Consider the following 17,552-nt stretch of genomic DNA (forward strand, 5'->3'; position numbering starts at 1 on the left):
TAGGCTCAGGGGGGTAGAAAAGCTCTCCAGCAGCTTAAGAGCCTGCAGTCTGCCAGAGATGTGAGGAGAAGAGAAACAAAACCTCCACCCACCCTTTCCAAGGGGCTCCAAGTTTCTTAGGGGTTGATCTGTGCTGAAATCTTGCTGTTTGTTCTGCTCCACAACTTCTTCCCTGTGGAACCTTTGATAGGTTCTGGCACATTTCCCTCAGCATTACAACTGAGCTATGTTTTTTTCCGTCCAAAACTTTTCCTTTCTTTCTGAAACAATCTGTCAGCTGATGTCTCTAGTCAGTCATCTTGCCCCATCCCTCCAAAAATTTATTTCACAGTCCTGTTTGAGATAAGTGACTAATACCTTACTAACTCTTTATGGCTGAATGATGGTTATTCAGCTGTGTTGAATAAATGCATTGATTTATAAATCTACCACTGCCCAAATCAGAAGAGTCATATACAAATTAGCAAATTTAATTGAAATGTAGTGTATATCAATTATTTCTTTCTTTTTTTTTTTTTTTTTTTTGAGACAGAGTCTCACTCTGTTGCCTGGGCTAGAGTGCCAGGGCGTCAGCCTAGCTCCCAGCAACCTCAAACTCCTGGGTTCAAGCGATCCTCCTGCCTCAGCCTCCTGAGTAGCTGGGACTACAGGCACGCGCCACCATACCCAGCTAATTTTTTTCTATTTTTAGTTGTTTGGCTAATTTCTTTCTATTTTTAGTAGAGATGGGGTCTTGCTCTTGCTCAGGCTGGTCTCGAACTCCTGAGCTCACACAGTCCTCCCGCCTTGGCCTCCCAGAGTGCTAGGATTACAGACGTGAGCCACCACACCCGGCCTAATGATTTCTTTTTGATCAAGAATTTAAGAGTTTGTGAGAGTGGAAATGTTAGGGAATTTGCTACTGATTTCTCTCTCTCTCTCTCTTTTTTTTTTTTTTTTGAGACAGGCTCTCACTCTTTTGCCCAGGCTAGAGTGCAGTGGCATCATCATATCTCACTGCAACCTCAAACTCCTAGGCTCAAGGGATCCTCTTGTCTCAGCCTCCTAAGTAGCTGGGACTACAGGCATGTGCCACCATGCTCAGTTAATTTTAGTTTTTATTTTTTATAGAGACGGGGTCTCACTATATTGACCACGTTGGTCTCAACATCTGGCCTCAAGCAATCCTCCTCCCTTGTCTTCCCAAAGTGCCAAGATTATAGATGTGAACCACCACACCTGGTCCAATTTCTTAAGCTGTAAATTTGCACATTGCAATTTGGGATAAAATTCATTTTCCATTAAGAAACATGTAAAAAGATAAAGTGGGATTTGCTTAAAAATAATTGAGAAAGGGGAGTGGATGGGCTTATAAGTGAAGGAAGATTGGCCATTTATTGATCATAGTTAAGGCTAGTTGATAGTGTACTGAACTCATTTTTAGTGTTCTCTAATTTTGTATGTGTTGAAAATTTTCCATAATAAAAATTTTTTAGCAAGAAATAAAGCAGCCCAACAAATTTGCATTTTAGCATGTATGCAATTTTGAATATATGTTACATAAATATAAAGCATGATTGCACTATTTTCTCCTCTTAGGAGTTTTGCCCCATGACTCCTTCATCTGCTTAGTGTGAAGCATAAGTGCGGAACATCATTTCACTTTTAAGTTCTAGATCTAAGACCCTACCACAGTAATTGTCATCTACATAGTCTTTGGGCTTGTTAGAATTAAGGGACATAGTATAATAACAATAATAATTTCTAATATATTTCCTTTGTACCAGACACTGTGCCATGCCCTCTTAAGTTTATCTTGTTTAATTCTTAAACCATTCTATGAAGCAGGTACTTTTATTGCCCCTATTTTATAAATAAATAAACTAAAACTTATAAATAAATAAACTAAAAACTTAAGATAAGTTTTCTGAAAATTACACAGCTTCCAATTGGCAAAGCAAAGAATCAAACTCCAGACCTGATCCTAGAACCTAAGCTCTCAAATAAATTTGACTAATGAAAGCTTCATCAGACTCAAAGTAGCTATGATGTCTTTATCAAACAGGTTAACCAGATAAGACACAAATATGGTCAAGTAAGCATGGCGAAGCCTATGGAACTTGACCTGTCATAGTTGCATGGTACTGTAACTTTATCATATGCTGTTTCTTCTGCATAGCTCTTCTGTGTTTTGAATGATAACTACTATCATAGAGATGATTCTCCTTAACCTGTGCGTGTAATTCTGTCTAGCCTTGGGCTCCTAGGAAATGGACATTTTATCTCTTCTCAGCCTTCCTTTTGGAATGCTTGTATTCTGTCCTCTGCAGTCTTGGTTCTGGAACTGCCTTCTTTAGCCAGAACCGTCAGTGAAATGAAAGAAGCTAGAATGGGGCAGAAAGAGCAAAGAATGGGGTGTCAGAGCCAAAAATAAAACTCTAGTAATCAAAGCTGGTATAGTTAAAAAATGACATAGTTAATAAAATTATTGTGGCCAGATGTGGTGGCTTGTGCCTGTAATCCCAGCTACTCAGGAGGCTGAGATGGAAGGATCACTTGAGCCCTGGAGTTCTAGACCAGCCTGGGCAACGTAGTGAGACCCTGTCTAAAAACAATTTTTTTTTTTTAATTTAGCCAGACATGATGGCATGTGCCTGCAGTCCCAGCTACTTGGGAGGCTAAGGCGGGAGGACCACTTGAGCCCAGAAGTTCTGGGCTGCAGTGCCTTTTGCTGAGTGGGTGTTCGCACTAACTTATGGCATCGATATGGTGAGCTGCTGGGAGCCAGGGACCACCAGGTTGTCTAAGGAAGGGTGAACAGCCAAGGTCAGAAGTGGAGCAGGTCCAAACTCCCGTGCTGATCTGTAGTGGGATCGTGCCTGTGAATAGCCACTGCGCTCCAGCCTGGGCAATATAGCAAGACCCCATCTTTATAAATTTTTTAAAAAAGAAAAAATGTATGTTGTGAGTACGTGTCAAAATGATATTTTAGATATACTGGATTAAATAAAATATATTACTAACACATTAACTGCCATGTGAGTTGTATTTAACTCATGCTAGTTTTGAGCCCAGAACCTTATGAAGCATATGTAACTCACATGCTGTGTGAACTGTTTTTCAAGTTGCACGTTACTCACTCACAGAAAACAATAAAAAATAACAAATTTTTCTTTGAATTAGAAAGGGTTGTTTTGTTTTTGAAGTTTTTATTCTATTTTTGTAATAAAACACCACGGCCTCAAGGAAAATGCTTTTTTTCTAGTGTGGCAGTCAACGTGTTAAAATTAATTTCACCTATTTCTTTTCACTTTTTTTTAATGTCACTACTAGAAAATTTAAATACCTGCGTGGCTTGCATTATATCTTTCTCTTGACCACCACTCTAAAGCTTTATGCATTAAATAATCTTTAATTAGTAAGTTACATATCTCATTTTTAAGGTAAATCTGAACCTGACTGACCTAGAAATGACATTGAAAAGAGTAGTAAATAAACCTTAGAGCAGCCTCAGTTTTGGCAAAATTTACAAAACACTGAATGCACTCATTACAACAAATATTTATTGAATACTAGTATGTGCCAGGCTTTTTGCTGAGGTGTGTGTGTGTGTGACTTAATAATTTTTCAAAGTATGCATATAATTTCTGCCTGTTTTTTTCCTTCTCAACCAACTGAAGACGTGGGAAGGACTTGTGACCCTCTGTAGTGGCATGCACAGCTTCTTCTCTAGAAAATGGCATGACACTCCATTATGTTCTGATTATTTTAATTATTTTCACATATAGTTTGAAAAGCTAGCACTTGGAACTAAAATAAATAGTGCCTTTTCATGACAGGGCTCCTCACTTAGTTGCAAAGAATAATATAGAGTAGGAAAAAGTTAATGTAATATGGATGTTGCCCTTGTCTGAATAGATCCTTGGAGACCCTTAAAGCTTTTAGATAACTGTTTGCCTAATATTCATTGTTTTACTTTTTTTTTTATATTCCTCATCTCATAGTTGGTTGTTAGTGTGCGTGCTTTACTTTTAAACTAGTATCACTAAATTTTAAGTTCTGTATTCTTAGTCAATCCAGTCTATTTCCAAATGTAGAATGAAATTACTAGAGGAAAATGTCATCTTTCATCAACTGTTTTAATGTTTTACAGGAAGATTATGATAAATACGGAATTCGAATTAGAGTCAAATTTCGCAGTAGTACTCAGCTGCATGAATTAACTCCTCATCATCAAAGTGGAGGTGAAAGAAGTGTTTCTACCATGTTATACTTGATGGCGCTTCAGGAGCTTAATAGATGTCCATTCAGAGTAGTTGATGAAATCAATCAGGTATAGTGATTATTCTTTTACTTGGGTCTTATTATATCCTATAATAGATGTATAGTCATTATTGTTGTCATTGTATAGGGAATGGACCCAATCAATGAACGGAGAGTGTTTGAAATGGTTGTAAATACTGCCTGTAAAGAAAACACATCTCAATACTTCTTCATCACACCAAAGGTAGGTAATACTCAGAAATCCCGTGTGTCCCAATCATATAGTAAATTTTGGTCTAGTATGTAAATATGAACAGGAATACTCCCAAAAAGGAAACTAAAAAGATAATAGTAATATTTACATTAGTGAAAGGGACAAATTCCAGTGACATACTTAATCAGAAACCTCATTACCAGAGGAAACAATGTAGGAGGCGTATCATTATGTTCTAGAACCAAAACTTTCTTCCTGCTTTTGGCACTCATTCCTCTTGTAAAAAAGTTACTCTTTTAACATTAAAAGATGGCTGAGGAATGCAAACCCTAGAACTCTGGCCCTCTCCGTGTTCCAAGAAAGGCCTCTCTTGTTATGTACTACCCTTCTCTGTTTACCACTGCTACTGCCCTGGCTGAAAGGAAATTATAAGCATCCCAGCATCTCCTACTCACAGATTAACTTTGATGAAAACAGAATTATGTTTATAGAGCATTTGCCATAATCTAGAACTATTGCAATGGGAAATTTTCTTTTGTTAAATCTAGTGCTGTGTATAAATTATATTAGGTCGTTAAATATGAAATGTCTGATTTTGAATTAAAAGTTTATTATATCTCAAACAAGAAGCAGTACAATTAAAGTATGTGCCTAAACTATCAACACAGTTTTGCCATCTTAACAGTAGCTTGTTTACACCAGCAGCGAAGAAGCCTGGAGAGCAAATGGCAATGAAATCGTGAAAGGTGTTTTCCACGACTTGTTGAGGATTGAATATTTTTCCTGGCAAGAAGTGGTCCAAAGCCTGAAAAAAGTGGTAGTCAGTCAGGTCTGGTGAATATGGTAGCTGACAGAGAATTTCCAAGTCTAGCCTCTATAGTTTGAGCAGAGTTGTTTATGAGACATGTGGTTGAGCGTTGTCTTGCAAGAGGATTGGCCTGTCGCTATTGACCAATCTAGGCCACTTAGTCACAAGCATCTTCATCATTTCATCCAGTTGGTTGCAGTAGGCATCTGCTGTAATCAGTTGAGCAGGCTTCATAAAGCTGTAGTGGATAATACCAGTGCTGGACCACCAAACAGACACCATTAGGTTTTTTGATGAATATTGGGTTTTGGACTGTTTTGGCACTTCAACTTTATCCAACCATCGTGTCCAACACTTGTGATTGTCAAAAAGAGTCCATTTTTCATCACATGTTACAATACAGTGTAGAAATGGTTTACCTTTTTGTCATGACAGCAAAGAAAGGCAAGCTTTGAGATGATTTCTCTGCTGACACTTGTTTGATTCATGCAGAACCCATCTATCCAGCTTCTTTACCTTGCTGATTTGTTTCCAATGGTCCAATATTGTTGGAATAGTAACGTCAAACCTTGCTGCTAATTAACACATAGGTTGAGATGGAGTTACTTCCACTACAGCTTTCAGCTCATCATTATCCACCTGGTCTCGGGTCACCTAACAAGCTCATTTTCAAGATTAAAGTCACCAGAACAGAACTTTTCAAATCATCGACCTACTGTGCATTCATTAGCTACATCCTTCCCAGACACTTGGTTGATATTTTGAGCTGTCTTCGCTGCAATGGTTCCGTGATGGAACTCATATTTGAAGATAACTCAAATTTTTGATCTATCCATGGTTTCATAAAAATTGCTTTAAAAATAAATTTGAAAGATAATCACAAGCCAAACCATGCGCTTGAAAGACTGAGGATGTACTTCACAATAAAAATAAAACAAGAAGTGTCAAAGTGACATGTCAGAGATAATGACTGTCAAACTTAGTACTTAAGGAAATTGGACATTTCATACTTAATAACCCCCCCAAAATGGACATACTCAGAAATGTGTTTTTAATGTGATCAGATTATTTCCCCTTTTTCGATTATTTATGACAAATATTGTTAAGGAGCCCATTCTACATTCATATTTTTATTAAATAGTATCATCTGCCTTCTTTTTTCAGCAGATACTCTAAGGAATAGCCACATCTGTTAATATCCTATTACTTACCAAAAACTGTGGCCTATAAACCAAAACCTGCTGTTAACATTCTTTTCAGGCTACCAATCTGTCACAGTACCTGACCATAGAATTTGCTTGAGAAGTGTTTGTGGATAAAATGTGAATGTATCCTAGGAAAATTATGGAGGACGTACTCTTCTCCAGGGTCTTCCTAGGAAGTTGTATAATTCCAATTGTCCTGTGAATATAGAGAGTTCCTAGACATTTCAATTATTTCTTAGGCCAGAATTCAGGTATGCAAATTTAGGTAAGTCTGACAAGGTTATATGGAGGTGTTTGAGACCTTCATAAGAGTTTTATTTATATTATAAATAAATAATATGTTTGACTGTACACATGTAAGATTGGGAAACTGTGCTTCTCAATTTATAGCATTATGTGACAGTTTGTCTGTTTTAATACTTACAGCTCCTACAAAATCTTCCTTATTCTGAAAAGATGACGGTATTATTTGTGTACAATGGTCCTCATATGCTGGAACCAAACAGGTGGAATTTAAAGGCTTTCCAAAGACGGCGGCGCCGTATTACATTCACTCAACCCTCTCAATAAAAAGTAAAGAGAGGGAACTTTGGAATTTCTCTGTTAAATTCTGTTTATAAGTATGGCTTAACTGAATAAAATTAGGAGATTCATTAAAACTGAAAAATCGGTTATTTTTGGAAACCTTTTAAATACAAATAGGTTGGTGAAATAAAGACCGTAATGACTTCTTTCTCTGGAACATCATCTGGTAATAAAAGTTCAGCTTTTTTCATTCTTGGTTGAACTTGAGTCCTTAGCACTCTGACCGTGGGTCCTTGGATTCCCATGTTAAAAGGTACTTACTATTGCAAATCAAAGGTACAGTAGATGGGGAGTTATCAGTTACAGGTTTACTTGACATGGTAGCTTTAATTGCAAAGTAACTAATTACTTTTAGAGCCTAAAGATAACTCTAGAGCTTCAGTCCTAGTTTTCTCCCAGTGTTATATTTAATTTTTAAAAATTGATATGGAAATATCCAGCCTAATGTATAGTAATAATTTATGACAAATCTATTCATTTCTTCCTATTAAAAAAGATTACCCTATCTCCACTAGGAAATGGAATTTTATGGGCCTTTAAAAAAAGTTTTATGAAACTTGATGATATAATTATATTGGTATTTCAAAGGGATAAGAAGCACTGGGGTTCAAAAATGGTAGCAGGACTTCTTTGAAATGCCACCAGGTGGCCATTAGATGATGCAAAATGCAACCAAGAGATTGACAGAGAATAAAATCAGGTGACAAGGGTTTTTAAAGAATAACCTTGTAAAATGTGTGGGAGGGTGTTTTTTGTTTTTGTTTTTTAATTTAAAGTCAATTGTATTTTACATCTTAAATTTCTAAAAGCATTTTTATAATTATTTTTAGTAAGATTTTTCTTAAGATTTCATATACTGGTTTCTACAATTTATATTTGAAATTTTTCAGTGTTATGTAAAGAGTGAGGGGAAAGCATTGATTACTTTAAAAGCATAATGTTTTTAGAACTTAGCTTATAGGTCCTTCCTTACGGTGTTGATCTATCTTAGAAAATGTAGTTTAAATTGTTTTCTTTCAGCTTGAAAGAATTAAATGAGAAAATCATTTGTTTATATCTGGGTTATACTAATTAACAGAGCCAAACAAATTCTATTCTTTTAAAAAATAAATCTTGTAAGAAAATGGACTAGTCCAAGGACATGTCTTTGAACAGTGGATTGGATCTGTGCCAGTAGTAACAAAGTTATTTTTTTGACTTGTTTGCCTGAATAAATTGAAAAATTGTATTCAGTATGGGTTTTCTATATCAAGTAGCCATTGAAATTTATATTCTTATTAGGTCAGAAAATAATGAATCATAAGTTTATGTCCTCTCACGTGGACATTTCTCTTTAAAAAGGTATTTTTTCTTTATAAAAATTTTAAAAGAAAGATCCTTCCCCTCTTAAACTAAGTCTAATGCATGAAGTATGAAAATATTTTAAAATAACATTTTTACTAGTATGAACAATGTGTTCATGTAAACATTGAAAACTTGATAACATTATTAAATGGGTGTTACCAAATGTTTTTGTTGTTAAATACTTTGTTTCCCACCAAAATATCTTTACTAATATGTGCTTCGTGTAATTCATTTTTGTCTAAGTTAATACCAGTCATCTTATTTCTGCAAAATGAATATCAACATGAAAAAGAAGTGTGATGTTAAGCATGTTTGAAAATGGTCAATTACATTTCAGTTTACATATGCCAACAATTATTCCATACCTTGTTTATAAGCATTTATATTTCTCTACTGGACAAAGTTAATATTTGGTTTAACATTGAATTTTGAGCTATGGAGGATAAATTATGTACCATTTTAACATATCAAGAATAATAAGTCTAGCACAGTATGGTCTCAGCCACTTAAAACTTCATATATTTTCTGCAAAAGTTGATTTTTAATTACATACAAATTGTAAAGTCTTCAAGTAAAAGCCTGATTTGATGAATAAATATTTAAAACCTTAAGGCAACAAGTGTTTTTGATGACTAAGTCCTCACTGATTTGCCTAAGTAGAGTCTCTGTTAAAAGGTTTCCCATATTCAAAGTAAAAGATTTCTTGCTGCTTTATAATTGTCTTTTGGACATAAGCCTGTTTTCTTTGGAGTATAAATCTTCAGTACGTGAAAAATGTAATTTCTTCCTGCTATTGTGTGTGTGCGTATGTGTAATTGAAAAAAAAACTTTGTGGGAAATGCCACTTTGTTGGTAATAAATACATATTTTCATATTCTTTTGGTGTATGTTATTTTAAGTGAGAACTATTTTTTTATACTTGGAACCTTCCTAAGAGTCATTTGGGTTTTCAGATTTACTAAAAAACAAGTCTACTAAGTGCGAAACATTTACAAAATAGTGTCCAGCAGTCTATTAGTGTTCAAAAGGATAGAAACTTTAGTTCCTCATCTGCCTGGGATGAAATTACAGTCTAATAGAAGCAATAAATACACATGAAAAAGGTTTCAACTGACCGGGCATGGTGGCTCATGCCTGTAATCCTAGCACTCTGGGAGGCCAAGGCGGAAGGATTGCTTGAGCTCAGGAGTTCAAGACCAGCGTGAGCCACAGCAAGACCCCATGTCTACTAAAGATAGAAAAATAAGTAGCCAGGTTTCGTGGTGTGTGCCTGTAGTCCTAGCTATTCAGGAGGCTCAGGCAGGAGGATCGCTTGAGCCCAGGAGTTTGAGGTTACAATGAGCTGTGGTGATTGTCACTGCACTCTAGCCTGGGTGACAGAGTGAGACTCTGTCTCAAAAAAAAAAAACAGGTTTAAACCATCTGAAGAAACCAAGTTACAAAGCAAGTATAAATATTTTTAGATTGAAGCACTAGGTTTGCTAAAAACATGCCCAATAGCCAATTTTGTCTTATTTCTCACATTAAACTACTATCTGAAGTAATTTTTTCAAAATGTATTTTTGAGTCAGGCAGACTTTATCACTTGGTTACAGACAAGTTAATTGACTCAGTTTCATCATTGGTAAAGTGAGGATAATAACTAATTCACAGAATTGTTGAGAGGATCAAATGAGATCAGGGGCCTATTAGGCCTGGCATCATAATAGGTGCTTTATAAATGTCTACATCTCTTCTCACTTTAAATCTTGACAGATGTACTGTGTATTTTATACATCTAGGTCTGAGAATTCTAAGTAAAGTTGATGTAGAGATTTGCATTCTTTTTTATTGATTAAATAATGTCAGTTCCTAAGTGTGTAGCTACCTGCAGACTTCGTGTGAACATTGAGAAGTACAGATAGTTATTTTCATAAACCTTGTTACCTTCATGAAATTTGAATATAGGTTATACAGGTGAGTTGCCCTAAAGATATTTACACCAGTCCATTTTATAATTTTATAGTCATATATTTTGGAAAACATATAATTAGTAGAACTTGCATATTTGGGAGGTTTGACTATTTTGGCAATTTGGGCTTGTTTTTTATTCCCAGTAGGAAAGTTGGCTGTGGGGGGGGTTATTTATTTTTTAATGTTGAAATGTAACTATTAATATTTACTTGTTGCTCCAAACTGAGTTATTGGCGATTGGCTGGAAGATTTAGATATTTTCAAAAAAGCCAGCTTTGTTTAATTCCAAAGAGAACAGGGCTACTCTGGCTAGCTTCATTCTGAGCTGTGCTAAGAGGACTTGGCGAGGCTGAGGGCAACCTAAAAACAGCTCTGTCTCTGGACCTACCTTCATCAGAGAAGCTGCAACGTAGGTTGGCTATTTTTATGCAGGTCAGAAACATCTGAAAGATGTTCTCCTTCCACAAATAGTGCCTTACCTGTCTGACCACCCTTTAGTTAGTAAACTTCCATTTCATTTTGCCTCTCAGGAGCATGCTTACACACTCTTGGCATTCAGGCCCATGTGTTTAGAGTGAAGGTTGAGGGGACAGGTCCCAAAAGGGTCACTTAACCATTACTGCCAAAGTTTCAATAAAGAGTGGGTTGAAACAAATAATTCCAGTGTAAGAAAAGATTAGGGAAAAGCTGCCCAGTGAATGTTGTGATAGAATGACAAATTCTATATTCCTTGCATATTATTTAAAATCTTAATTTAGTGCCAGTGAGCTCTGTGACATGTTGGCATCCTTTACCTTCACAGATTAGATGTTAGACAGGAGGGACCTTCCAAGTGGTTTAAGCCATCCTCTTCTATTCACAGTCATAGAGCATGAAAATGAATTGATTAAGGCTAGGACTGATAAGCCTAAATGTAAGTTATTTTGTAAATTATTAATAGATGCTATAATAATTTGTTTATATAGTATATTTTAATATGTATGTTGTACTGTTGATGGAGAAACAGGAACTTAGCAATGTTATGACTTTTTCAAGTTCCTATTACTGGTAAATGGCAGAATGTTACTGAAAAACCAGGTCTAATTTTTTTTTCCGAAATCCATCCTCCCTTGCTATCAAGCTACCATGTCTTTTGAGTTATGTAATTCCTTGTGGGTATGATATAGCTTCTCCAATGTGCCCCTAAATTAGGGTACAGATTTCTTCTGCTGTAATGAAAACCCAAATATAACTTACACAAGATAGAAGTTTATTCTTAACAGAACATGAGCGATCTGGGGCTGATATTGCCAGCTCCTTACTCAGGTTAGGCTTTGTTGCTCTGTCATCCTCGGGAACCTTTGGTTCCTTCTCCTGGTCCAAGATGGCTACTTCAGCTCTTGCCAACATGTATGTATCCAAACCAAGAAGGGAGAAGGAGACAAGGGGGGACATGATGACTTCTTTTCAGAGTATGATTGGGAAGAGGCACACATTACTTATACTCTTGTCCAGAACTTAGTCACATAGCTGTAAGAGAGGTTTGACTGTCGTCTACATGGCTATGTGCCTAACTAAATTCTAGCCACCCTGTTACTTGATAAGGAGAGGATGAATACTGGGGGACAATCAAGGGTCTGCCACAAGCCCCAAGAAATGACTGACTATTCTATGGCCTGCTAACAGTATTTTCGGGGAAAAGACTTAGTAGATTTTCCATCACACTGGTCTCCCCACTCTACCCCCATCTAAAGTGGCACCCTTGAACCACTCTGCTATCCTCTTACTATGTTTTCTTTTTCTTCATAGCCTTTATCACTACTTATGATTTATTTTGTTTATTGTCTTCTACACTGGAATATAAGTCCTCTGAAGACAGAGACTGTTGTGTTGATGACTTCCCAGAGCCTAGAAAAATACTTAGCAGGCCGGGTGCGGTGGCTCACGCCTGTAATCCTAGCACTCTGGGAGGCCGAGGCGGGCGGATCCCTCAAGGTCAGGAGTTGGAGACCAGCCTGAGCAAGAGCGAGACCCCATCTCTACTAAAAATTGAAGGAAATTATCTGGACAACTAGACATATATATAGAAAAAATTAGCCGGGCATGGTGGCAAATGCCTATAATCCCAGCTACTCGGGAGGCTGAGGCAGTAAGATCACTTGAGCCCAGGAGTTTGAGGTTGCTGTGAGCTAGGCTGATGCCACGGCACTCTAGCCTGGGCAACAGAGTGAGACTCTGTCTCAAAAAAAAAAAAAAAAATACTTAGCACATAGTAAGCATTCAATAACTGTAGCATGAAAGAATGCTCTTTCTCCCAGCATTGACAATGATTTGAACATAATCCATTGTTCATTTAATCCTATTTACCTGTTCTGTGAGCAAAACACTATACTATATAGTTTAACTGATAAAAAGTATAGCCTGCATATGATTCCATTCTCAAGAAAATCTACCCAGTGCTATAAAGTGGGTCACAAAGACACAAGGCAAATTTTGAAATATGGTAAGTGACCTGTGTTGAACATTGTTGGAATTGAGGGGTTGAAATCAACCTGGGACCTGAAAGGCTTCATGAAGTTACAGAATTTGGGTATTCACAATGAGCCTTCAGAAAGAGGGACCAGACTGTGCAGGCAGAGACCATCATAGGGTGTTTTGTAGAAAGTGGAAAGGTGTTCATATGGTTAAAATATACATCCAATTGATCAAAGACAATTTGGTCATGTGCAACTCAAGGTTTTGTTGGTAAAAGACTAATGAAGTTTAATGTAGCTGAGAGCTATTTCCCCACAACCTTGTTAACAGGTTACAATGACAGTCAGTCTTAGGTTAAATTCTGCCACTTACAGAGACATTTGTTAAACATCTATTACAAGAGAGCACAAAACTATTCATATTACTTGTTTTGTAAGCATGGTTAAGTTCTAGCTTTTTGTTGTTTTAGGTGATTTAATCACACTTTGCATGAAAGTTTCACTTATACCAGATGTGGTAATCCAGAAGTACACTATCCTTTAAACGAACATGAAACAACCAGAAATCCTTGGATCCAGTAGATCTCTTAGGGATTCAAGCTTTAGAAACCCTAAGGATGAGGATATAGGCCTTGTTGGATTCTTATACCCAGTTCATGAAATAATGACTGTCTCTGAACATGTTAGCCAATTTAATATATATCTTGAATATCTCTAATTTCTCAGGAAGAAGCCATTTCTAACATTCATCCTGCTTAGTAAAAGCCATCAATTTAATAAAAACCCATTTCTCACATGCACTGTGCTGATTAACAAAGTTTCTATGTGATATTAATGAACATATGGATAGTAGCAGCACTTGTGGTGACACTGTGTCTCTAGTATGGGCTTTCTGTGAACTACTGATTAGGGCGACTGACTACGCTAGTGATTTAACCTAGCATATAATATCATGCTGCTTATGCTGGAATATTTAAAAGAAATTATAACAATGTTAAAGGCAGTAGTAAACACTTAGGAAGGTAGGGGGGCTAGATATTGAAGGATAAGGTACAAAATTTCCTCTTAGCTTTATAGTTTTTGTTTTTCAAGTGGAAGAGCAGCACAGCTAGAACTTCAATTCAGAAAGATTCATTTGACCGTCAGATCTGGGGGGACAGGGGAAAGTGAGTGAGAAAGAAACTGAAAGCAAGTAGATGAACAATAAAGCCTGAATTGTTGCTGTACTAAGAATAGAAGCCCAGAAGTGGAGGAAAAGTACAAGAGCTATTTATATGTAGAATATATAAAAATACTGATTCTGCCTATCATTTGTATAACGGTTGGTCTTTAACATAGCTCGTTTTATTTTTATAATTTTTATAGGAGCTTTAGAAAATAGATATTTTTTCCATTGAGGAAGAAGGTTCAGAGAGATTAAATTGCCTTGTCCGAAGTCACAGACCTAGTAAATGCTGGGATTGGGACTCAGGTAAGCAGTGTCCTACACTGAAAAGAGCATCGGGAATGGCAAAAATTAAGAAGTTGTCAAGCTTATGGTGACAGATACAGATGCACTGTGGGTGACTGCAAAATTGGTACAACATCTGTAGTGATAGAGTAATTAATAAAAACAGCACAGTGCAAAACTCCATGTGTCCTTTTTTTTTTTACTATTTGTGTTTTTTAAAAAATTACACAAATACATACACAGCTAGATTTTCTGTCTCTTGAAAGTTACCGAGAAACTAAGAGTGGCTGCCTCTCGGGAAAGGAACTAGGTAACTGAAGAACAGGGTAGGAGGAAGATTTATTTTCCACCATGGATGCCTTTTTGTATCTTTTGAATGACATACCTTGTGTTACCTATTCTTAAAATCTTTTTTTAAAGAAAAGAGCATGGGCTTTGGATTCAAAGAGAATTTGATTCTACTCTTTAGTTATGTGACCATGGCCAAGTTATTTTCTAATTTAATGTGACCACATTATAGAACATATGGAGGTCTAGGAATCGTCTCTTCTTTACTGTCAACTACATCCTTCCTGGCGAATATCATATCCCACCCTGAGAGAAAAAGAAGCAACACCATTACTACTTTAAATGCCATAGCTCTTGGGAATTTGTTTGTATGGAAACAATATAGGTTATCTTGCCTATGCAGTTCCCTAATGCCATTTACTTAATGCAGGTTACATTATTACTCCTGACTGTGCATCAGCCAGTGACTTCCAATGACTCTGTCAAAGATTGTTAGCGTGCTTCACTGATGATGAGGATAAATGCAAGGCTTACTCAGAGTATGCAGGAAGATGTGAACCCTAATTCATCTTCTAGTCATGTTAAATTTACCATTCGGAATTTTATAACATAAATGTAGAGTAACATATTTTCCAAAAGTGCCTTCGCTTGAGCTCCTTAAGCCATAATCACTGTTGACCACACCCGTGCCTTCCACATATTGCCAGGAGAGAGAAGGCTGAGCCAGTAGCCCATGGGTGAAGTAAGAATAGCAGCCCTGTTCACGACATGTCTGTCCCTTGTTGGTATGACTTGAGATTAGCCTGGGAGGGCATGATGTTGCCACATCCATTGGAAGCAAGACAAGACATCGATTCAAAGGGCCCATTGGCATAGAGCAAAAGTCTCAAAAATCCTCAGAGAGGGTAACCAAGGGACCCCCAGAGGATTGCCTGACATGGAGCACAGAGCCTGTGAAGGAGCAAAGAAGCAGAGACCTGAGCCACGGGGCCCAGGGCAAGGCCCCAGATTGAACTGGACTGTTCATACTGGCAGTATTAGGCAGAAGGGAAATGAGCATCTTTATGAAGCCACTTTATTGTTTGGTCTCTGTTACAGTAGTACAACCCTGTTGTAATTAATATGCTCCCATATATTGGATATTACAAATCTTTCTCATCTTCATAACTCTGATAAACAAAAATGGTATTTTATTTTTGCTTTAATGTGAACTTTTTATTGAAGTTGAGCCTATGTTTCTTGATTATTTGTATTTCTTCTTTGAATTGCTTACTAATGTTCTGTGCCCATTATTTTCTACCAGGGACTTTTTCATGTTGGTTTTTAGGGGGTATATATGATATTCCCTATAAAATGACACTGCATCAGACACTAAAAGAAGTATATATGGGCCCACCCTGTCCTAGATGAAGGAGATAACAGTAGGCCCTCCATATCTGCAGGTTCCACATCCACAGACAACCACCCGCAATTGAATATATTTGGAATAAATAAGTAATAACAATACAAGCCAGGCATGGTGGCTCATGCTTGCAATCCCAGCACTTTGGGAGGCTAAGGTAGGAGGATCACTTGAGGCCAGGAGTTTTGAGACCAGCCTAGCCAACATAGACCTTGTCTCTACAAAAAAAATTTTAAAAATTAGCTGGCTGTGGCAACACATGCCTATAGTCCTAGCTACTCAGGAGGCTGAGCCCAGGAGTTCAAGGTTGCTGTGAATAGCCTCCAGCTGGGGCAACAGAGCAAGACCCTCATCTAAAAATAAATTTTAAATTCACAATTTTATTTTACAAAATTTAATAAAATAATAAATTAATACAAGAATACAAATAAAAAATACAGCATAACAACTATTTACATACCATTTACATTTTTTAGGTATTATAAGTAATATAGAAATGATTTAAAGTATACAGGAGGATGTGTATGGGTTATATGCACATACAAAGCCATTATATATCAGGGACATGAGCATCCATGAATATTGGTATCCATGGGGTCCTGGAACCAATCTCCCAAAGATACCAAAGGATGACTGTATATACATACGTATTTTGCATATATGTATACATATAGAGAGAGAATACATATGCATACACCATTTATCTGCAAGTTGTAAATATAAGTTGTAAATATTTGTGCCCATATATATTTTGACTTTGTTTATAGTTTTTGTGTTTATTTTGGTTTTTTAAAATTTTATTCTAGTCAGATTTGTCCATCTATATCATTTTCAGAAAGTTTTCTCACTTGTAGATGCTATGAATAATTTGCTCATTTTTCTTAAGTATTTTTATAGTTTTGTTTTTACATTTAAATCTTTGTTGTGTCTGTAATTGATTTTGATGTAAGAATGAGGCAAGGAGCAAGCTTCCCCCACTCACTCCACCACCCCCAGAAAACAAGCAGTTGTGCCTATACCATATGTTGAATAATTCATCATTTCTCCACTGGTTTGAAATTCCATCTTAATCACATACTAAACCCAATTTGTATTGGGTTACATTAGTCTGTTACCACATTATTTTAATTACTATTGCTTTAGAGTACATATTCTTACCTTGAGGTTTTCTTTGTGATATAATATGCTCTAATTTTGTGGTGGTCAATCCTGACCAAACATGAGAATCACCTGGAAAACTTTAAAAACTACCATACCTGTGTTGGTGCAATGGCTCACACCTGCAATCCTAGCACTCCTGGAGCCACTGTGTCTGGCCTTTATTTTGTAATTTCTAATATGGTTCTTATTTCTATAATATCCCTTTTTTTGACTTAAATTTTACCCTTTTCTTTTTCATCTCTGTCACCCCCTTTAATCTTATATTCTGTTTTTTCTTTAAGAATATAACTATTTTTTTGTCTGAAATGTTCTATATCCTGCAGTAATTTTTCTTCCAAAAATATTTTTTTCTGACACTTCATGGGTTTTGTTTTTTGGGGGTTTTTTTGCTTTTTACTCTCTTTTTATATTTTTATTTTACACATTATTACTCTCACTGCATTGCTT

The 17,552-nt window shown here is 36.5% G+C and overlaps 1 protein-coding gene across 3 annotated transcripts in view; it reads left to right on the forward strand.

Annotated features, from left to right (window-relative positions):
• Positions 1–9,009, forward strand: part of SMC5 (structural maintenance of chromosomes 5) — a 98,249-nt gene extending 89,240 nt beyond the window's left edge. For all 3 annotated transcript variants that reach the window (XM_045563647.1, XM_045563648.1, XM_045563649.1), the window contains 3 exons: positions 4,133–4,312; positions 4,391–4,486; positions 6,896–9,009. In XM_045563647.1, the coding sequence (XP_045419603.1) occupies positions 4,133–4,312; positions 4,391–4,486; positions 6,896–7,039 (420 nt within the window). In that variant the 3' untranslated portion in view covers positions 7,040–9,009. The remainder of the gene's footprint in view (positions 1–4,132; positions 4,313–4,390; positions 4,487–6,895) is intronic.
• The last annotated feature ends 8,543 nt before the right edge of the window (positions 9,010–17,552 follow it).

Source organism: Lemur catta, chromosome 10, assembly GCF_020740605.2.
Source record: "Lemur catta isolate mLemCat1 chromosome 10, mLemCat1.pri, whole genome shotgun sequence".
NCBI classification, from domain to species: domain Eukaryota; kingdom Metazoa; phylum Chordata; class Mammalia; order Primates; family Lemuridae; genus Lemur; species Lemur catta.